The sequence below is a fragment of the Lonchura striata genome, chromosome 2 (assembly GCF_046129695.1).
Source record: "Lonchura striata isolate bLonStr1 chromosome 2, bLonStr1.mat, whole genome shotgun sequence".
NCBI lineage: Eukaryota > Metazoa > Chordata > Aves > Passeriformes > Estrildidae > Lonchura > Lonchura striata.
The window spans coordinates 61,893,841-61,916,240 of record NC_134604.1 but is presented as its reverse complement, the minus strand read 5'-3'; the positions used below and the strand labels follow the sequence as shown (position 1 = coordinate 61,916,240).

The 22,400-nt window shown below is 40.7% G+C and overlaps 2 protein-coding genes across 3 annotated transcripts; one reads left to right on the top strand and one right to left on the bottom strand.

Annotated features, from left to right (window-relative positions):
- Window positions 1–4,892: 4,892 nt before the first annotated feature.
- Window positions 4,893–13,008, top strand: MED4 (mediator complex subunit 4). Of its 2 annotated transcripts, XM_077781406.1 has the most exons (8): window positions 4,893–5,011; window positions 7,184–7,250; window positions 7,603–7,773; window positions 8,142–8,199; window positions 9,176–9,262; window positions 10,092–10,223; window positions 12,238–12,448; window positions 12,591–13,008. In XM_077781406.1, the coding sequence occupies exons 1-7, from the start codon at window positions 4,893–4,895 to the stop codon at window positions 12,408–12,410; spliced, it is 807 nt and encodes a 268-aa protein (XP_077637532.1). In that variant the 3' UTR covers window positions 12,411–12,448; window positions 12,591–13,008. The 2 variants fall into 2 exon arrangements, with proteins under 2 accessions (XP_077637532.1, XP_021384148.2); XM_021528473.2 differs by having other exon boundaries at window positions 12,238–13,008.
- A 1,911-nt stretch (window positions 13,009–14,919) lies between these two features.
- Window positions 14,920–18,174, bottom strand: NUDT15 (nudix hydrolase 15). The gene is made up of 3 exons (XM_021528433.3): window positions 17,738–18,174; window positions 17,448–17,638; window positions 14,920–16,901 (listed from the first exon to the last, which is right to left on the bottom strand). Exons 1-3 carry the CDS (start codon window positions 18,109–18,111, stop codon window positions 16,756–16,758), a joined length of 711 nt encoding a protein of 236 aa, XP_021384108.2. The 5' UTR covers window positions 18,112–18,174; the 3' UTR covers window positions 14,920–16,755.
- Window positions 18,175–22,400: the final 4,226 nt, after the last annotated feature.

The window sequence follows — 22,400 nt, the reverse complement described above, 5'->3', positions numbered from 1 at the left end:
TTATTCCCGGGAAGACTTGGCAGGATTGTAAATATCTCTAGTGGCCAAGCTGTCAAACAAGCTTTTCCTTTTCAAAGGACATTTTTTTTCTTTCTTTCTTTATTTTCCCTCCTCTCACTATCCAGGGCCAATTTTGGTTCTCTTTCCCACTCAACACCTCCTACTTCACAGGCAGCACTGGTCCCCACAAGCCCTCCAGCAGACTGAAAGCAAGGACTGCTTTCTGCCTGGGTGACTTCCTGTCTTGAGGGCTCTGTGCCCAAATTTACACCAGAAGAAATCAGTGTAACTCAAGTTTAATATAGCTCAAAGCAGAGCTAATTCTGTGCTGAAACAGTCTGGAATGGCATACCAAACTCTGGTTTTGGCCATATATACTAGTATTTCACACTCCTTCCCCCCAAAAATAAGTTTTGGCTCATAGTATTATCTATATTTATCTCATCTATAACCTATTCTAAAATTACACCAGTAATTTTAGAAAAATTATTAAAAAGCAAAGTCAGCTTTTTCATTTCCTGTCTTATCTAATTGGTCCAAGATAACTACCCAACATCAGTGAGCAGGGAAACATAGATTTCTTTTAAAATAGCAATAAGAAATGGATGATTTATCAGACACATTTCAAAATATTAACAGTGTAATGACATCTTGACAAATGAGGGACGATTATTCTCATCTTTCAAGACCAAAGTACAGCTGTGAAATCCTTCCAAACAGTGCTCAAGATATTTGATTTCTATTTTAGTTGATTTTTGACAGAAAGGATTTTATTTTTACATTATTTAGGGGAAGTAGAAATGAGTAACTGTTCTGTCCCTTTTCCTTTTTGCTCTCCTTGTGTATCCTCCTGCCTTTATATTTTTAGTGATTGCAATGCTTTATTACACATGGTCCTGAGAACCTTCAGGTATTACGTATCTTCTGTAGTCTGTATTTTCCTTATTATTTTAAGGTGTGGTAAACTTAGCTGTTGCAAACTGAACACCTGATGTCTAGTGTCTGGAATGTATAAATTAGAAGACAGCTGAAAAGCACTGTAGCCCAGAAAAAATACAGATTTTAACTGAAGCACACACCTGCTTTGGGTTTCTTAGGCAAGATTCGCTACAGCTCAGCTTCTACATTCTAAAGTGATTTTCTAGTTCATAGGAAAAAAAACCAAAAAAAAACCAAACAAAGTAGGAATACCTAGAGTGAAGGAATCACAGTATTATGTTGGAAGAAAATGCTTTGCACTAGAGGAATCCTAGGTCTGAATAGCACTGAATTATGAATAAAAGAAGGGAAGATCTCACTTTTCAGCACTAGCCCACAGTCCCATGAAATTAGTTGCAACTCAAGCCACACTCTGAAGGCATGGTTCCATATGATGAGGTTAGAGTTCACTATCTAAAACAGAAGGAAATGAACATCCTCTTCCAAATTAAATATTCTTCAGTCTGGTTATTGAGTTGAAGTGGCTCATGGCCCATATGGCAAACACCAAGAAGGAGCTAAGGGTGGGTGAAAATCTGCAGTTGGGACATGAGAAGTTAGCAGCATCTCAGGTTCTTGCCCTTGGTGAACTATTAGATCAGATCAGATGCTCCTAGATCTATCTAGAGGAATCAGTTTGCTCTGCTGATCATCACTTCAAGGCCCATTCTGGAAGAGAAAAGACTCAACTGAACAAGATAAAATAAGCTATTTTTGCTTATGCTAGAAGGTTCTTAACAATACATTCAGTATGCCATTGAACAGACAATTTGAAATTAAAGAGCTCTGAAATGTTTAATAAACTCACTGTGCAAATATCCATGTATGACTACACAAACTAAAATGTTCTCAGTCTACTGGAAAAATTCAGGAACAATGCTTAGTTATTCAGGAGGAACCAAAGAAGCAGATCTGGCTCAAAACCAACAAAACTATGAAAAAAGTTTACCCAGGGGAAAGTAGGCAAAAAGCACTGAAGAACTGAGGTAACAGAGGAACCAACACTGGGGGAACAGAGGCTCTGTTGTTTTTATAGGGAAATATTTCAGAAGTCTATTCAGCAAAGTATTCACTCAGTCTTTAAGTAATCAGTCCATGGGGGGCACGAGTTTGGGGCATGAGCCCATTTCACCCAGCCTTTCCCTTTGTTCTGAAGGAGATGACCCCTATGACATGGTTTGAATTACTTTCTATGTCTTGGCACAGACAGGCATTCCCTGATACCTCTGGTCTCACCCTGTCCTCCCACACAGAGGCACGAACACAGTTAAGTCTCTGCCTATTCCACTGCATTCCCCAGACATGGCTATGCAGCCATGGGCAGTAGAGAGCAGACAGTTGTCCATGTTGCCTGGAAGAGGAATAGAAATTTGAGAAGTAGGTTGGCTGCTCCAGGGAAAGATGGGTGGTATTGGCCTGGTTGGGTGGAAGTAGTACTGCTGTGAAGAGGAAGGGAGGGAACAAGCTCCCAGGCAAAAGGAGAATGAAAGATCAGGCTACAGAAATCACCTATAATCAATATTCACACCTGTCAACTCTGGGTGTCCTATTAATGCTGCAAGCTTTTAGCTCAAGTGAAACCAACATTATTGCCCTGAAATACAGCACTCAAGTCTAAATAATCCAGATGTCAAAATGAGTATGAGGAAGAAAATGATTTAGTGGAAGGACTGCTTTGTTTTTGATGTCACTATTTCTTTCTATTTATGCACCCATACAGACACTAACGAATCAGTGAACTGGATGCACAACCAGACACTATCACTGATTACATCTTTCCCTGAACAAAAGCAAGGAAATAGAGAAGGGAAAAAAAAGCAAGCAAAAGTTATTTAAAAGGCAGAACTATTTAATGAGATTTTATCTGCTATGCAGTTTAAACAGAATTCCCAAACTATTTGCAATCAGAATGTTGAGGGTTGTTGGGCATTGCAAAGGAATTTTAAATAACTCCTGTTAGCAAAGTCTTTTTTCTCAGAGTTGCCAAATCTCATTGCTTTATCAAAAATCTCATAATGTTGAATTGCTTATTTAAATCACAATCCAAAGAATTACTGACTAATGAGTTTCTTGCCTTTTTTTCTTCTTTAAATAAATGTAAATTTCTCAGGAATACACTTTTTGCAGAAGGTAACAGATAATCAGAGTAAATACCAGCAGTCAGAGAAGTTATTGTTCCTGTAGGCCTTTTTCTAATCAGGGGAGAAGAAAATAGCTGTTTACTGGCAGCTGCCTGCTGACAGCAGAAGGACACAGGGTCTGGGGCTCCCTGTTGTTCTATGGTAGTGCTTGCCCTAGTTAATAAACCCTGGCCCCAGATAAGCTCTTACTCTGTACTCCCTCATCTTCCCTCCAGCCTGGCCTCACAGGGTCTTTCCACATTACTGAAGCTTTCATGAATATAAAAAAATTCCACTGGCTACACTGTGACTCCACCCAGAAGGAGCAGCCCGTTTCACCACCCCATAGAGCGCAGCATTAAAAAACCCCCACAACATAGCAGTACCTTTTAATTCCAACTCAACTGCTGGCAGGGCTGGGTGCAGGATTTGAGCCTATTATTGTGTTCAGATTCTGCCCCCAGCAGGCAATTGTGCCCTGACCATTGTGTGTAGAGGTCCGTGGTGGACACCAAGCTACCTTCATGGACACACACGTGTGCACGGGCAGTGTCAGGAGGACAGTGATGCCTCTAGTCATGTAAGGGACAGCCAGCCCAGGTAAAACCCTGGTCTTGGTCTGATTTGAAGTTCAGGTTTTTGATATGCTTTCAGTATCATGCACTTAACCTTCCTCAGTTGCCAGTAAAACACCAGATATATAAATGTCTAAAGGAGACGTGTCAGGATGGAGCCTGGTGCTTCTCAGTGGTGTCAAGCAATAGGACAAGAGGCAATGGGCAGAAACGGATGCACAGGAAGCTTCATCTGAACATGAAGAACTTATTTACTGTGTGGGTGACCATTCACTGGAACAGATTGCTTAGAGAGATTGTGGAGTCTCCCTCACTGGAGATAGCAAGAACCCTCTGGATGCAATCCTGTGCAGTGTGCTCTAAGACAACCCGGCTTGAGCAGGGAGGTTGGACCAGATGACCCTCTGTGGTCCCAACCTGACCCTTTCTGTGATTCTGTGATTTTATCCTCCATCTGATCAAAGACACCTGAGGGATTTTTGGACACCAAGACTCTCAAAAATTGAGTTAAAGCCCCTGAAGATGTAATACAGTTGCACACACTTCACCTGCAGCCTGTTTTCTGTATCCTTAGCATATATCAGTGTCATCTGGAGGCTCTTTGTGGGGGCCCGGGGACTCCACAAATGCATTCCAGTTGGAATGGTTGTAGCCAGGTGGGGACAGACCTCTCCTCCCCAACAACTAGCAACAGGAAGACGAGAGGTCACCGTCTGCAGCTGCACCAGGCAAGGTTTAAGTTGAACATCGGGAAGATTTTCTTCACCGAAAGGGTGATTACGCATTGGAATGGGCTGCCCAGGGAGGTGGTGGAGTCACCATCCCTGGAGGTGCTTAAGGAAAGACTGGACGTGGCCCTTAGCGTCGCGGTCTAGCTGACACGACGCTGTTGAGACTCCGTAATCTCAGAGGTCTTTTCCAACCTAAATGATCCTATGATTGCAAGAGCAACAAGCACAGATGCTCGAGGAGCGACCTGGCCTCAAGGCAGGCCGCAGAGGCGACCCGCTTTCCCTCACGCCCCCAGCCCGCGGGGACGCGCCCCGAACCCCCGCTGCGCTCCGCCCCGCCAGCCGGCGGGAAGGGATCCGCCCCTCCGCCCCGCGCATGCGCGCCCGCCTCGCGGCTGCCGCTCGCCCCTGCGCCGCCGGGGGCGCTGCCGCGCGCCCGCGCGCGCCTCCCGGGGGCGGTTCCCGCTGGGGTCCGCGCCGGGACGGCGATGGCGGCGGCGGCGGCGGGAGCCGGGGCCGGGGCAGCGGCGGGCGCGGGGGGCGGGGAGCGGAGCAGCACCCGGGACCGGCTCCTGGCGGCGCTGGAGGATCTCGAGCTCTTGGCCAGGTACCGCGCTCGGGCCCCGTCGGCCCCGGGTGGCGGCGGGGCACCGGGGGCGGGGTGAGGGCTGCCGGCGGGGCGCGGGCGCGGAGCCGGGGTTGGCGGGCGGAGCGGAGCGGCGGCCCCGGAGGTTGGGATGGGATGGGAGGGGAGGGGCCCGGCGCCACTGCGGCGCTGGCCCGACCCGGCTGGTACGCGTTTTCCTGCTCTGGCCCTCCTCGGGCCGGCCCTGCCGGAGAGGGGCTGGTGCTGCGCCGGGGCTCGGCCCGGCCCTGCGCAGCGCTTCCCGGCGCTCATCCCGCTGGAAAGCATCGGTCGTTTGCAGAGAGAAGGTGTAGCTTCCTTTTTCTCCCACTTGCCTTTCTCCCTTGGCTGACACCTCTGCTTCCTGTGAAGTGCACACTCACACGCCGATTTTAGGCATTTTATTAGTCACTAAAAATATGCTTAAGTCAGAAATACGTAGATGGTGTGGCATGACATCACCTGTTCAGGTCATTGCCTGTATTAGTGCCACATTCACTCCAAGTAGGCTGCAGCGCTTGTCTTCAGAGTGATAGAAATGCTCAGATACTTAATCCAGGGTCTTTAGTCCAGGCTGGTAATCCTCATCCAAATTGTCAACCATGTCGTGGAGGCACAGCTGGCAGTGAAGTTCAGATAGTTCCTAATTATTTTCCACACCTCAAGGAGAGCAGGAATTTAGGAAAACATTTTCAGTGGGAATACCTGTACTATCCATGTGGCTTGCTCACTGAATGAGTTCCAAGACTAGGATATGCTATTGGTGAGTTGCTCTCCTTGTGGCAGGTTAAGTTTTATCCTGTGTCACAGATTTTATTGAGACATAAGGGTTGCTGAAGAGCATATGTTTATTGAAAAATGAAAACAAGCTTATTCTTTATGTATATTGCTAATATTTTTTAATGCTGGAACTAGTGTTCTACCACAATGAAGCCAGAGCAATTCTCAGCAAAATTTAGTGAATCTTCCTGTTGATCAGCTAAGTGTTGCAGCACCCTGGGGCTAGGCTTTTCTCAGTTTCAATACTGGTTTGGTGGTAGGGACAAAAATTAAGCCATATGTCTAATCTGTAGCCTTTCTATAGTTTTGAATCTATGTCTGTGCATTACCTGGCTGACACAGGGTAGAATTACAGCACTAGTTGACATCACCTTTGATGGTGGTAGGTGACCTACTTAAAATGGATTTTATTTGCTACTGCTCAGCGTTGGTCAGGTAGAATAAAGCTTTAGTAACAGTGACAATTTTCTTTATTGTCTAATTGTTTAAAATCATAGTAGTGTTCAGGAGTGACCAAGAGATATAGACCAAGATCAGAGTTTTACTGGGGATTTTTTTAGACATTTCTGGCCCCAGTGCTATATTACACACACACCCCACTATGCTGCTTACACTGGACCAAGCAAAGAGTCAGTACTTCCAAGGGCAGTGTCTCCAGATGACAGTTACTTGTGCTTAGGGTTGAATTGCCATTCATAGCCTTAGAAGCCAAATGACTTTGCTGAATTTACAGAAAATGCCTTTTTGCATCATGGTACCCAGAGTTCTTGCTGGCTTTCTGAACACAGGCAGAGTATCTGGATATCTGGAAGAGTGATCAAGAGGTCTGTTTGAGAAGCACTTCTAGCCTAGCAACAGAGTATTACCAGGGTTCTTTTATATTTTTTTGTGTGCTTGATGCATAGCTAATATACCATTGTGGGAATATTTGTTGTAAAAGCAGTTCCATAACAGACTCTGTTGGTATTTGAAAGTGTAGACTTAATTGCTCTAAATTACAAGTATATTGGAGAAAAAGTGGAAAAAAGTAGAGAAGTAAAACAGTGAAGACCCTCTTGCAACAAAGAAAGCTAGTAGAAGAAGGATCTGAGTGCACTCCATTATGCTGTTTCTTCTCTCAGGTTCTGTTTATGTCTTTTATGGTTTAACAGGAACTTAGCACATTTCTTGTTCAAATACATGAGGGTTTCATGAGCTCAAATAACAAAAAAATATTCTTTCTTGGTTGAAAAGTCCCTGCCCACACTGTACTATAAAATATAAACTGCTCAGGTCCATGAATACTTTCATAATTATACCAGTACTCTGGTAATTTTGGGATGACTTGATGTGAGAATGCTGTAGGAAATTGTGCAAACGGAGTTCTCCTTTCAGGGAACTAATTGAAATTTTGGCAATTTCAAGAAACCAAAAGCTTCCACAACCAGGAGAGGAGAGCCAGGTAAGCTGCCTTTCTGAATTGCATTTCTTTGGGTAAGCATAATGCTTTGCTTCTAATTTTTTTCCATTTTTTTTCTTTGTCCTTACTTTCTCCTTTTGTCCTTGCCTATATTCAAGTTAATGGTCATGGTGGGGCTTTGGCCCTGCTACAGAGGCATTATTGGTTCTCCTGCAGTTTATTAATTTTTTATGTGCTTCATAGGGCGTTTCTGCAAACAGGAAGAAATTTTCTTTCATTTTTCATTCAAGCAAAAATACTCCTATGGATGCCATTTGCTCTTCTTTGTAGCATGACTGAGAGTGTGTTGTTACTCTAGCCAAATTAAAAGTTCTACAAAACTGTTGTTCAATAGATCCTGGAACTGCTGATTCAGAGAGATGGAGAGTTTCAAGAGCTAATGAAGTTGGCAGTTGATCAGGGAAAAATCCATCATGAAATGCAGCTTTTAGAAAAGGTAGTAGAAAAGCGGGATAATGATATTCAGCAGCTGCAGAAACAGCTTAAAGAAGCAGAGCACATACTGGTAAGTTCATAATGATGTGTTTGCTTTTGAGCATCTTCTTGTAGAAAAGGCAGTTCTGGGCAAAGTGGTGTTGTGTTAGTTTGAGACGATTTAAATACTTAAAACTTCATAAGAGCTTAGTGGTTTGGGTTTTTTCTCAATAGTCAAACACTGTTTAGTTATCATGGTATTAAGGTTTTTTTTATAATGCTAATTTGCTTCTAAATCTACTTTATTTCTGTGTATTTTGAAAATGTTCATGGAAATTTCTCTTTTAAAATGCAATTAAATGGAAGGGTTTATTCACAAAGTTGACTTTATGTAGACGTTTATAAATTAAATATGTATTGAAGGTTTGGTTTGCTTTGTGGGTTTTTTTTTACAACTAGGCAACAGCTGTTTATCAAGCAAAGGAAAAACTGAAATCAATTGAAAAAGCACGAAAAGGTGAGTATCCATAATTATACATACTACATAAATGCAATTCTAAAGAAAGCTCAAATTTGGCATGTTTTATTTATTTTAATTTTAATATCACAGATTTCAGATACTTTGTTTGTAAACAAATTTCCATTTCATTATGAAAGTGTAACCATTTTCTCAGAATAAAGACAGCATTGAATTTTGTTTTGTAGCAAACATATTTTAAAACATATTTTAATATGAAAGTGTCTTAGCAGTCTTCTTGGATTGATAATAGTATATCTGATTACCTAAGTGCCTTACCAAATTGCCTCAGGAGGATGCTAAGGAAAGGGAGAGAATATATGTGTGTATATGCACTGTATTTTGAAAGACTGAGTAGTTGGTGATACAAGATTGTAATTGTAGGAAATTCCTGCCATTCTGTGGCACTTAGCAAGCTGAACCAATTTTTTTTTTTTTTTCTGATAAGAGGTGCAGAAGTGAGGGAGAAGGCATCTTCTGTAGGTTGTTTTGTTTCTACGGTGTCTTTTATAATTTTTTATGCCTTTTTCATCTAGAAAATCAAGGAGTTTAATAAAGTTTCTGTTAATTTAATACAGGCACATATTTGGAAGGATTCTTCTGAGTACAGTCTGTAATTACTAAATGAACAAAAAAAACTTTGCTACAAAAAATTCTCTAATAAAGGAGGAGCTGAAATTTTAGAAAATTTTTTGTGCTTGTCAAGTACATGTATTTAAGAGTTTGTGTTTTTCACGAGGTTGGAGAACTATTGATATTGAAGATGTTTTGTACTTGTGTGTGTAAAATCAGTTCACTGCAAAGCTCATCTGTGTGTAGTTTGAGAATCTTCTAAACAGTCATTGCATTTGAACCAGGCTCTTCATGTTTGGCAAAATCACATCCCTAGTCTTTTAGATACTGGTGGCCAATATTCTGAAATAATTAAATGCACAATCTCTTGAGAATGCAGCAACATTTTTTTCTGCTCTTGCAGGTGCCATTTCCTCTGAAGAAATAATTAAATATGCCCATAGGATCAGTGCTAGCAATGCTGTTTGTGCCCCTCTGACATGGGTACCAGGTAACTATTGTGTTTATGACAGTAGATTTTTTTAAAATCATGGTTAATATTTGGTCTTAAAATGTTTTTATACAGCAATAGCCACTAGTGTTTATTAGAATATCATTGTTTTCAGCTGTTACATCTAATATTTAATTCTAAATATTTAGTTTTATCTAAAATGGATATCCAAAATCCTGTGGACTTCATATACATTTCCAAGAGGTTATGAAAGTGTCTGCTTTCATTAACAGACTGGTCTCCTCTGTTCTCATTTGTTTGCCTTTTTCCTCTGAATGTTTACCCTCATAGTGTTTACCCTCATTATAAGTCAAAGCCAAGTATGCTAAAGGCTTTTCTGTGTGTTTGGTTGTGTTCCCTCTTGCCCCTTACAATATTCTTTCAGAAATGTTAGTAAGCAGTGGAGCCAGAAACAGAACTTTTACTATGACCTGTTTCAATTTTGGGTACTACCCTCTTTGTCCAAAATGAACATGTGTTTGGTCCAATTTCTGTCCTTGCTGTTTAGCTGTGAAATAGCAGGGTGAGCAAAGGTATCTTTTAAACATGATAGGGCTGTTTTTTTTTTTTGTTTGTTTGAGTTGCTTTGGGTTGTTTGGGGTTTTTTTAATATGCTTTTTCTGCTAAGTTTGAACAAACAAAGAAAGTCCTAAGTGAAAGACAGACTTGGATTTTAATTAAACAGGTGTGATGCTCATTGCTCATCCAAGCAACCGGTATGAGGTTTTTTTGGTCATTAAACTAGGCTCTGAAGCTAAAGCTAATGTCTGCAAGACAATTGGTAAATATTTAAAAGCATTATTTTTATTTTTATTTTTTTTTCTTAAAGGGGACCCACGTAGGCCATATCCTACAGATCTGGAAATGAGAAGTGGTCTCTTGGGTCAGATGAACAACCCATCCACCAATGGAGTCAATGGACACTTACCAGGGGATGCACTTGCAGCAGGCAGACTGCCAGGTAAGTGAAACTCAGGGGTTTTTTTTGTTTTTCTTTACTGCTTACAGATTCACATTTCCCTTAGCAAAGGCAAATCAGAGGTAAAGCAATGAAATTTGTGGTTAATGTTGTTCCCTAGCAATGAAGACCTAGTAAAGAAAGGTAATTAGAAATTGCATAATTTTTTTCATTTCATGCTAAACTGCAGATGCTACAGCTAAGTCAATATAAACAAAATTCAGTTACCATAATTAATGTATTTTAAATAAATACTTAAGTGATTTCCAGACATATGAAAAAGAAGCACTTTGAGAACAGCTTTTGCTTAGTGGTGATGACAAAGCATGGAATTGTGAAAGCTGTATTTGGAAGAAAGATGGTTTATTGTCATTACCTACCTTTCTTTAAGTCCATGCTTAGAAGTTTTGGATTTAAAAGACATGGCAGGGGACAACTGCTGAGATAGTACACTGAGTGTAGGAATCAAGCTTTAATCCCTTAATTGCTTTGTGAAATGGACGCTTCCATTGACTTCAGTGAGATTCATTCCTTCGTGCAAAAACTGAATTTAGCAGTGAATTACAGTAATTGAATCAAGAGTTCAGTTGCTCTTTACCTGTGCAGCATTGATCTACTATAGTTAGACTAAATGGTGGAAAAAGTCTTAATTTGGCTTCATAGGAGATCTGTAAAATTTCTTACATATCTGTTAAGCCACTATCAGGCATTATGGAAAGCTTGCTTCCAAAAATCATGCTGAATTTATTAAAGAACCCCTCTAGCAACTCCACTGCAGAAATGGTAAATTTGGATTTTGTGTTTCTGATCATCTGTCTAACCCTGTTGTCACCTCTTAGGAAGTGACTTGAAATTCTGCATCATCTCACTTTGTAAACTTCTGGGCTCAGATAAAATGGGTCAGTGAACTGAATGGGAGTAGGACCCTGGCATCTGTCCATAGCAATGCACCAGGGAAATGCTGGGGATTGGCCCACATACCTTTTCCCTTCTTTTGGAATATGGTCAGAGGAGATGTTAAGGTTGTGACTTCCTAATGGAATTTGAGCATTTATTTGTGTATGTTTTGGTAGAGCCCCTTCTGGATGGCTCCTCTGCCTTAGAGGATGCAGACTTGATCCATTTACTTTTGAGTGCTGTATGGAATTTTCAGGAATTTTAGGAATTTTCCTTGAGAAGCTGGAAAATGTGGGATTTAAACTCCTCCAGTAAAATTCTTAATTGAGTCTTGGGCTCCTCTATCAGGTGAAATACGCACAAGAGGGAAAAGGGAAACACTGATTTACAAGAAAGCTGAATGCCTGAGCATTTTGTGTAGGGATGCTGAATCTGTTGGTGTGTGGAGGCATGTCCTGAGAATGCTAGTTATGGGATCTAGTCCTTTTGGAGACTCCGGCAGAGATGTCCAGTTACTGAGTCCTTAGTGAATGTGCAGACCAGTTTCTGGACTGCTTGGTAGCCTCCAAACCTTGAGGCTGCTTAGCATATACATTCAGCCTGGTTTAATAGCAGACTGCTTCTAACATTGAAGCATGGCCACAAAATGTAAAACACTAGCTTCTATTTTAGCTCATTCAGATAAAGGCGTTTCAGGCATATTTGGATAAAGCCTTTTTCTCAGAATTTTTATGGTCTGCCTGAATTTTTTTAAAATCTAATATTTTAATCTATTTTTGCATACTGACAGACCATGATAATTTTCATTTCTCCAGTAGGTGTGAGTGCTAAGTCAGTTCAAACTCTCCTTTGTAGATTAAAAGCTCTGTATTGAGTATATGAGTTATCAAGAGCCACCTACATAAATTGGCCTCTCTGGCAGAGCGACTTTTAGAATTATAGAATTGCTCCATCATGAGATTTTTCAAGCTGTTGCTGGAGGGTTTAATCTGTCCAAAATTTAGAAAGTATTTCAAGATTTGTTTTCATTTTAAATTTTAGTTCTGGTTCAGCTGTCTTGTTGAATTTGTCAATATACAAAACTGAAAGTTTTCTTGATTTTGCCTCTTTTTTTTCCTAGATGTGCTTGCTCCTCAGTATCCTTGGCAGTCAAGTGATATGTCAATGAACATGCTACCTCCTAATCATAGTAATGACTTCATGCTGGAGCCTCCAGGACACAATAAAGAGAATGAAGATGATGTAGAAGTTATGTCAACAGACTCCTCAAGCAGCAGCAGTGACTCAGACTAGGGGGACAGTATCCCTAGTAGACCTTTCCTGTGGTGAAGGTAGGTTAGATACTGTTTGTCACAAACTGCAATATCCTTTTGTTACACCAGCAGCCTTGTGTAGGGAGAAGATAACAGCTGGCTCAGAAATAGGGTGACTAATTTAAAACCTTGGACTATAGTCTTGTTTTTTTCCTGTTAGATGTTTTGGGAGCTGGGAGAAATGTCTGGAAGCTGTCTGCTGCGGGAGAGATGTCAGATTTTCAGCGATTGTGTAAATGTATGTTTCCAAGAGATGTGTAAATATATATTTATATATATGTATTTACTATACATTAGATGACATAAGTTCCTGGGAAAAAATGTGTAAGGGGAATCCCCTTGTATGTTTGTTAGTAACTTTACTCTTTTGATGATAGCCTTTTCTATGCCACGGAAATGAAACACAAAGTTTGTAATGTATCTTTTTTTGTTACTGCCTAAATCTGTTCTTGATCATCTGTGTATCAAGAACAAAAATATGTCAATAAGGTGTAATAAAAGAGTTTGTAATTATTGTAATATATAATGAAGATTTGTCATAAATAAACTTGTCTTTGATCTAACTTCAATTTTCCAAACTGGAATCTTAGATGAGTTGCCATGTAATTTCAATACTCAACACATTTCATCCCAGTATGTGGTTGAATTCTGATTGAGTTTCACAAGTTTGTACTCCATTTTCCCCTATGCAAAATGCCCAGTCAGCAATTAGAAGCAGCTGAGGAGGAGTCAGAAGTGGAAAGCCTGTCCTTCATTTTCAGGTGAGCCCTTCCAGGTACACACAAAGCTGGGCTGACCCTGAAGCAGTGAGTGCCCACCCACAAGGCTGCCCCAAATACTTGGTTAAGTGTCCTGGGACCCTGGAGGTGACACGCTTTGGGGCATGCTGCAGGTTCAGCTCCTTTAAGATCAAAGTGCTCAAGGATTTTTTTGTTCTCATAATCTATAATTTTTTTAGTTCTTTGAACCTGCTAATTTGTTTACTTTTGCAATTACATTTCCTGCGTCAGCTGCAATGTTAGTTTGTCTTTCCAAAGGCACTTCCCTTGGCTTTCCTTTTCTCTTTCTGTTTTGCTTAAGGAGTCATTTTATGACAGCTGTTTTTCTCTTATGTAACCCTCTGATAGAATTTCAAAACTCATGTGAACTGTTGCTCCTGGCAGTTACAGGTTTCTGTCCTGCAGCACAGATCACAATTATCTTCCCTTTTCCATTTTGTGCATTCCTCACAGGAAGTATCTGATGATACTTCCTGTGAGGAATACTCCTTTGCTCAAGTAATCTTTAAGTGAGCATTGCTGCCAGTAATGCTGCCACCTGTGACCAGCCAGTAAAAATCCCATAGGGATGTAGAAAGGACTCCAGTCACATTCAATCACATAATATGGGGCAGTAGGTTTTGTTTTCAGAGAAATGGGGAATTTGGTTTTGTCTCAGCTGTTAGAAGTATTTTCAGAGTTTTTAACTGTTACCTCTTTCACAGCTTAAAGTTATTCATATACATACATTTTGTAACCTTTATTCAGTATCATGTTTTCCTCTTAGGTGCTTATCTCCAATATCTTTCCTCTTTAATTCACATTAATCCAAACACATGTGATACATGTGCTGTGTATCAGTCATTCTAGTTAACCTTGCCTACCCCTTATCTAGCTCACATTAGTTTTTTGTCTTAAAATATGTGTGATTAGAATCATACACAATATTGCAAAATGGAGTTTCTTAATGCTTTGTATAATGGGATTGGTATTTTCTTTCTAAATACCCCTCTCTTAACACACCACAGACACAGTTCACCAGCCTCTTTTATCTTCTAACTTACAAGGACATTCTTGAAATAGAATACAAAAATAAATAATTAAAACTCACAGGAAGTGTAGTGTTACAGTCTACCCAAAACTCTTCTATGCTGTATCTATTCACCAATTGAAATATTGTGAAAGCGGGTGATTATTTTCAGACATGAGGGAACTGAAGCAATGACCACTTCTTTTTCTGGTTTGTTAGTTACTGTTATAGGATTAAATGGGACCAATGTATTACATCTAAGAAATAGGTGAGGCAACAGCTCTGCCCACTGTTCATTTAGCATAAAATCAAACTTTGGCTATTAGATGCATCCTAATCAGTTTCCTTGCATCAGTGCTCCAAACTATGCACAGTTCAGGAGTATTCTTGTCAGTGTTAATTATAGGATGGTTAATTATAATGCCATCTTAGGTGAAATTCAGTTACAAGCAGCTTTAGGGGCAGCTTTAGTAAACCATGATATGGTAACTGAGTGTTCTGTTATTCAGTGGCTTAGATGTGTACATAATAGATTTTCCTATTTAGCAAAAGTACCAAAAATCAAAGTAAAGACTTAGTTGAAAGGACTGAGTCTTGGCAGCTAAAATCGATTGAGAGCCACATTTTCTGTAGGGGTGGGAAATATAAATGTGTGATACATACAAACAAAGTTATTTAAGTTGGGGATTGCTGACAGCTGGTTGCAGTAATGCACTGTAGTCTTTTAATCAATCCATTTTGAAAAGATACAGAAATGCTGACATATGGAGATACTGGTTGTGTCCTCATTTCAGTGTCTACTTGTGTATTTACAAGAAATAGAATGTATATAACCATTAACAAAATATGCCAAGAAAGTATTTATTGAATGATGGACCATTTTACAGTGGTCCCTGTTCTCTCATCAGGACCTAGATGTTTTCTAAAATTTATAATTGTACTAAATAATTTAATTTTTTTATTCATTATTCTTTGTGACAGATGGGCAGGACATCTGTCAACTCTTCCTACAGCTTCTTTGTTGACAGCTGAATGGAATAATTTTCAGTGTACATAAGGTTGCTTGCAGGAAGCAAATCTCCACTTTTGAATAGAGAAATAGGCTTTTTACAAAGGTACAGTAGCAAAGGAATTTTTGGTGAAATTTCCCATTTCAAAACTGCTGTGTAACGTTACTTCTTTCTTCACTTCAGAGAATGGGTGTCTGTCCTAGGGAAGTTGCCCATAATTAATACTTCAAACTCTAAGCAGAATTGCCAGGTGCAGTAGCATCCTTATGCCTCATCACTCTGTTTCTCAGCAAGAAGAGCCATCTCCATTTAAAAAAAATTATGTAACAAGTAAGGTATCAGCTTCAAGCTGATTTAAGAACTGAGAAGTCAATTCATAATTTCAGGCAATTTTAATCTCAGTATTGTGCCTGTATTTTATTCCAAAGAAACTAAAGATATCTTAGAACATTGTTGTACAATGAGTATATCTAAAGGATATAGACAGGAGATGTGCTATAAAAGAACCCTGGCAAGAAAAAAATGAGCCAATTCGCAATTTATTTAAAAGTTATATCCAACAGTTAATTGCTGATATCTTAGTGACCACAGCTGGACAGTGCCAACTAATCAAACTTAGTTACAGATTCTAAAAAAATAAAAACATAAACTCCTTGGTTTTATATGTACTGTAATTTCATTCACTAACAACTCATTTAATCAGTCAAACTGAAAATTCACTATTTTACCAAATCTCAGTAGCCAGCCTTACAGAATTACACTCATCTGTGCTGTTTAATACTGACAACTCTTTTTAGCCACAAAGTATGATTTTTGCCATGGAACTACTATAAGTGAGATTTGTGTCAGGTAGTAAAGTAGGCAACTCTCCATTCCAAGACTTCAGTAACAAATTCAGATCAATTGCAGAGATATGAGACATTGCTGCAGATAAATTCAATGTAACTGAGGCTCTAAACAGAACTCCGTTATGAAAGCAACTGGTAAGAAGGGTCAGGGAATTTTTATTCCTTGCAATAAGTCATGACAATATTTTCACATTTATAATATTCCTTTGATTTTAAAGTGTATACTGCTGTCTGCAGGGAAAAATGGCATTGTCTATTAAATGTAACTTTTGTTCATGACTGTAGCTTCATAACTGAAGCTAAGAGACAAGGCTAAGTTTTAAAATTGGTCCAATAATTACAGGGAAGCAGGTTTTGCTGCAACTGCTTTTAAGTGAGTAAGCTTCCCTGGCTAGTGCTGATTTCCAAATGGCTGCTAATCAATATAAAGATTAACTAGATAAAACACTGAGTTTTCTGTAAAAGCAAACATTAATTATTAACTACTAAACCTAGAAATGGGTCTGGATTGAGAGACAACTGTCGTGTGAAATATGGGAAAAGCACAGAAACAGTTGGTATAATCTTTGGGAAACATAGTATTTTCACATGGGCAGGGTGAGCACTTAGTATCTTTTTTTCTTCTACACCAAAAAAGCGGGTCCGACCTTTAGTTTGTTACATAACATACAATTTGTTTTTACTCTAATTGGTGACTTCCCGTGTACCCCTTTAGATGATCTAGCTCTTCTGTAAAGGGATTGTAACCTTGCTCTCTTAAACAGCGTAAGGGCCAGAACAGTTGATCTGCTGGAGGAAATTCATCCCATTTGACCCATTCCCAGCCTGTAGGAGGAAAAAAAAAAAAAAAAGAAAAAAAAAGAAAAAAAAAGGAAGGAAAATCTGAGTATAGCGTTAAGACAGGACCAAGGGAAAACATGAAGCTGTGGCAGTGAAGGTTTAGGCTGGATGTTAGGAAAAGGTGGTGGGGACTGGAATAGGCTCCATAGTGCAGCCGATAGAGCTCAAGGAGTGTTTGGACAACCTTCTCAGGCACAAGGTGGGATTGCTGGGGTTGCCCCGTGCAGGGCCAGAAATGGGACTTCATGGTGCTTGGATGTCCCTTCCAACTTAGGATATTCTTTGTTTCTGTGATACAACAATTCTTCCTCTGCAAGTCTAGATGGATCATATAGAAACTACCAATACAAAGTCAGATTCTCTGTTGCATATAGTCATTTTGCCTGAGCAGCTTTTTTGTTTCCCAGAGAAGGTGTGGATGCCGCATCCCTGGGTGTGTTGAAGGCCAAGCGGCATGGAGCTCGGAGCTACCTATCTAGTGGGAGGTGTCCTTGCCCGCGGCACGGCGCTTGGAACGAGACGATTACTCACGCTCGTTCTTGTCGGGCTCCTGGTTGCGCGGCTCGGCGCCCGGCTCGGCCTCGCCCTTCATGAGCACGGTGACATAGTGGTAGCGCTGGGGCGCGCACACCGCGTTCACGGCCGACGCGAACCGCACGCGGTGCAGCCGCAGCGCCGCCTCCTCCAGCGTCTCCCGCGCCGCGCACTCCGCCAGGCTCTCCCTGCGGGCGGGCAAGGCAAGGCAAGGGAAGGCAGGGCCGCCTCAGGGCACGGCGGAGCAAGGGAAGGGCAGGGCAGAAGGGAGGGCGCGGGGCTCCTACCCGAACTCCAGATGCCCTCCGGGGAGCTGGTAGGTGCCGGTGCCCAGCGCGCCTTTCCGCTTGCCCAGCAGGACGCAGCCGGGGTGCGCGGCGCTGGTGACCACCACCCCCACGCCGACCCCGGGCCGCCGGGACTGAGCCGCCTCCTCGCCCATGGCAAGCCCCGGGGGCTCCGTCCCGAACGGGGGCAGGCTGGGGCGGACCCGCCAATCGGGGTTTGGGATCCCGGGTTTTGGGAGGCCCTTGGCCGGGGGGTGTGTCCGTAGCTCGCGAGATGCGCGGGGCAGTGACGTCGCTGGTGGGGAAGGTGGCGAAGTTCCAAGGCGGGCTCGAGAGGGAGAGGTGCCCTGTCCTGCTGTTTGCCGGGGGTTCATTGCCTCTGAATGCACACGGACTTGGGACGTCACCGGGAATAGCAAAGGCCTTTGTGCAAATGAGGGGCAGCTAAAAACAAAGCAAGATACGGCTCGGGCAGGGAGCCAGTCGGTCTCTGACTGCAGATTAGTTCACAATTTAAAAAGTGGCCCTTCTTTGGTTAGCCCACTGTTTCTGGTCTGTGAAGAGTCTGACTCTGAAGTGTCACGCTGGAATTATTTAAAAAGGAAGCTACAAACTTAGCTGAGCAGAGCTCCACAGGCAGAATAACAGTTCCTGACTGATAAAGAAGAAATAAAAGTTTCTGTTGGCAAATATTTACCTTCATTCTCACATTCTTATAAATTACACAGATATGTAGAATACAAGATAAAAATCTTGCATTCTCTTTATAAAAAACTGTAAAGTTCGTCAGATTTTCCCCTTCTTCAGCCTATTGATCACAGCAAAGAAAGAAGATTTTTATTTGCAGACCTTTCAAATTGGTTTTGGGTTTTTGTTTGTTTGGTTTTGGGTATTTTTTTGGTAAGGTTTTAAAATACGTAAGTATTGATGTTTTTATTTACATATGAAAGTCACAGGGCCAAACTGGCTGAAGCTCAATCACATTTTCTGGGATTGGTTTTTTGGGGTTTAACTGCAAGAAGTGGCTCAATACAGCATCAGATGTGTCCCAGCATTGGCATGAAGGGCATGCGAGGAGCAAATGGCTGGGTGTGCTAGAAGCAAGGCTGACTTTTGGTGGTATTTGGCCGTGCTACTTAACTGTGATGTCAGCCCATACCCTGAATTACTGACATTGGTAAATAACAGCAATAATAACAATAATGAATAATCTTGGGCAAGTTGCCAAGCTAACAAGACATTTTGTAAACCAAGCTCATTCATTTGTATCTCTCTCCCTAGTACAGCTGAGTATCCTAAATATCCTAATCCATAAGGATATCCATTAGGAGCATCCTAATCTCCAGACGAAACACCAGACATATCAGTTATATCACTTCTGTATTTACCTTTTAAGATAATGATCTTACAGAAGCCATATCAAAGATTCCTCCTCACCCACAATGCTCATTTTGGTCCAATACACTAAAACACCATGAAGTTTTTTACCTGAACAATGAAAACATTCTACTTTCTATGTACACCATTTTCCTGTACCTTTTACCAAACAGCATTTAGTAATGAGTCTTGAGGCTGACCCATTGTCATTCTACTGATTTATTTTTAAATGCAAAAAAAAAAGTCCATACGGTCATTATGTTTGTTTACTATATTAGCTGGATACCATTCAATGAAAATATCATATGACGATTATTATGTAGAGTATAAAAATAATGTTTTTATAAACAATGTGTTTTTATTTATCAGTAAACTAAGATTTTCCCTTCCTCTCTACCATCCTCTTGAGCACAACAAAGATGTGAAATATTACCCTTCTACAAAACTTTAAAATGGCTAATTTTTTGTTAAGGTTTTGAAATCTCATTGTATGCAGATGTTTAGATTTGTTTCATTTTTTTTCGCTTTCTTTTATGAACATTAATATAAAGAATACTGTATTGAAAAGAAGCATTTTGTTGACAGAATCTGTTCAAATTGGTTTAATTCTAGGATTTATTTAGGGCATACGTATGCAGCCAGGTACTGCAGAATGTGAAGTAAATCTAGGCTAGTTTTCTGAATCTGATGGTGAACAGACATCCACTGAAGAAAGATATGGGAATAAACAAAGAATGAGAAAGTAGCAAAATCCTCTGCCACAGAAGTATGTTGGAAAACTTGCAAGATTATGATTTATATATACTTGTAAACTTGTTTATTAATATTTCACCTGAGAAAGTACTTCTGTGAGCCAAAACAGTCATTAAACCAGCATGTGTCCAGCAGCTACTGGAAAAAAGGCAAATATTTTTCAGGCCCAATCCCACGTTCCTTCTGCTAACACTTTTATTGATTGAAGTATTATTGAATGACCTGTATTTCTGAGCTGATCTGGATTAAAAAAAACCCTTTTTTTTTTATTATTAATCTGTTTTCTGGCATGCTGTGGGTGGCACAGGGAGGGAGGGGACAGGACAGAGTTCAGTCAGATTAAACACAGCGCAAAGCCAAACTTGACTCAGCAAACTGGTAGAGAGATTATGTTTTTAGTAGGATGCGATCCCTGATGCAATTTACAGCTCAGGTACATAAGTGAGGAAGGCAGTGAGTCAGAGTAGCTGGGAACAAGAATGGTGGGACTAACCATGTTAGAGACAGGCCAGATTTATGTCTGATTAAAATGACTACGCAGCTGTTCCCTAAGAAGAGCACACATAGGGAAAGCAGGTTAGAAGAGCATAGTGTACAACAGCTTATTGAAAAGCAGCTACACAAGCAGAAAACATCCATCTTTCATACACATGAAAGATTCCCTGGCTCTGGAATTTTCTATAAATTTGCATTTTCTTAGCAGAAGTATGAATTGGAAGATGGAATATTTAAATGTTCAATATTAAAATATTTAAATATTTTACATTGCAAAGCTGGCATTCAGAAGCTGGGTGGAATGCGACAGCAGTGCATGACACCAAAGCCCTGCTAGCCACCTGGCTGAAACTTGAACTTGAGAGATTTTTCTTCTCTTGCTTTCAAGCTTCTGGTTGTTATCGTGAAACCTGATACTGAAAATGTAACATTGTTAACTGTTTCCTCACTTTTATTTCAGCAGAATTATTTCTATGACACCGCATGTTTCTATTAAATGGCTGTCTTTTACCACAAATCATTGCTTGCTCTAATATTATGGCTTCATAAGCATTATTAGTGGAAATTAGGCAAAGTGTGATACATAGTTTTTATGTTGAAATGTAAATAACCTCTGATCATATTTACATGTGGTGAGAATAGTGTGCAAGAGCAATAGGACAAATTAGAGCTGTACTACAGGTGTTCTGACTTCATTGCTTGTTAATTATTTATTTGCTGTGTACAGACAGGACTGGGTCATTGGAATGAGAAAAGGTGCTGAAACAATTCTGTTTTATTTGTAGCTTTGTCATTAACACTTTAAGTAACCTTGGGCAACCCTTAGGCGGGTGAAGGTGGATTGTGCTTCAGCTTTGATTAAACTTCTGTGTGTACTCAATCCCAGGGGACTCTGAATAAGAAGAGTATAAAAATGTCTATTCCTTATCCATCTAGGATAGTACCTGGAGGTCCAGAATGGATGTCTGGAATACAGTAGGCAAGAAATCATGACAGGGTTTTTGACTACTATTCTACAGCCATCTGTGGCTTGGTGACTTCTCAAGGCAGAGGTGGCTTCTGTATATTTACTAACCTTGTTCTTGTTTCTCTTTCTTAACCTACCAAGACTCCTCTTGTGCCCATGTAAATTTTCATCATTTGCAGCATCTGTGGCAAGGTGCTCCACAACTTAGCTATGTGACAGATCATTTTCTGCAAACCAAATCCTTTTGCTTTCATTGAACCTTTCACCTACCAGCCTTCACTGGCTGGGAAGAGATGGTATAATAGTGATGAATGTTCATACTGTATTCTGTAAAAAATTCCATCTATGTAGGCCTGAGAGTGCACACAGCAAATGCCTCTTTGCTGGGACATATGGTAGAATCCTTGCAGGAAATACACCGGAGCACCTTCAGCGAAGGACCCTGGAAGGACTTTTCTGTATGGCTGGGAGAAGAGATGGAATAACCTGTTAATATTGCAAATGGGTGCAGTGAATAGTTTCATGTTGTTAGCTATGCCTGAGGGTCCCCTTAGCAACCTGCAGTTTGTCCAGAGAGTACCATGATGGTACTCCTGCAGAGAGAATTCACCATGTATAAGATGTGCAATGTAAGGCAGTGTAGACACCACTGAAGGATTATTGTCACTCTGCTTTAAAGTCAGTTTTTTTGCTCTGACCATGGCTGATTCATCAGCTAAACCTGTTTACTCATCTACCATACTAGGTGGGCTCTTCCTTCCTGTCTTCCTTCCTTTCTTCAACTAAAAGAGCTCTGGAAAGCTCAGGGTGTTTTTCTCCGCAGGTACTGGGGTGCTTTTTAAGCTGCTGATAAATTTTGTCTTGGAAATTTCCTACCCTCTGGACTCACGGCCTTGGCAGGGGCTTTCACTTTCTAACTCTGATGTTCTTGGCAAGACCCTCTATCCTGATGTTTTTCAACTATAAAGTATCAACCAGCGGAGCTTACAAGGTCTGGGAAATAAATCAGATTGTATCATTGTCACTGTGTGGACGTGGTAAATTTATAATAAAGCAAATTCATGTCTATTC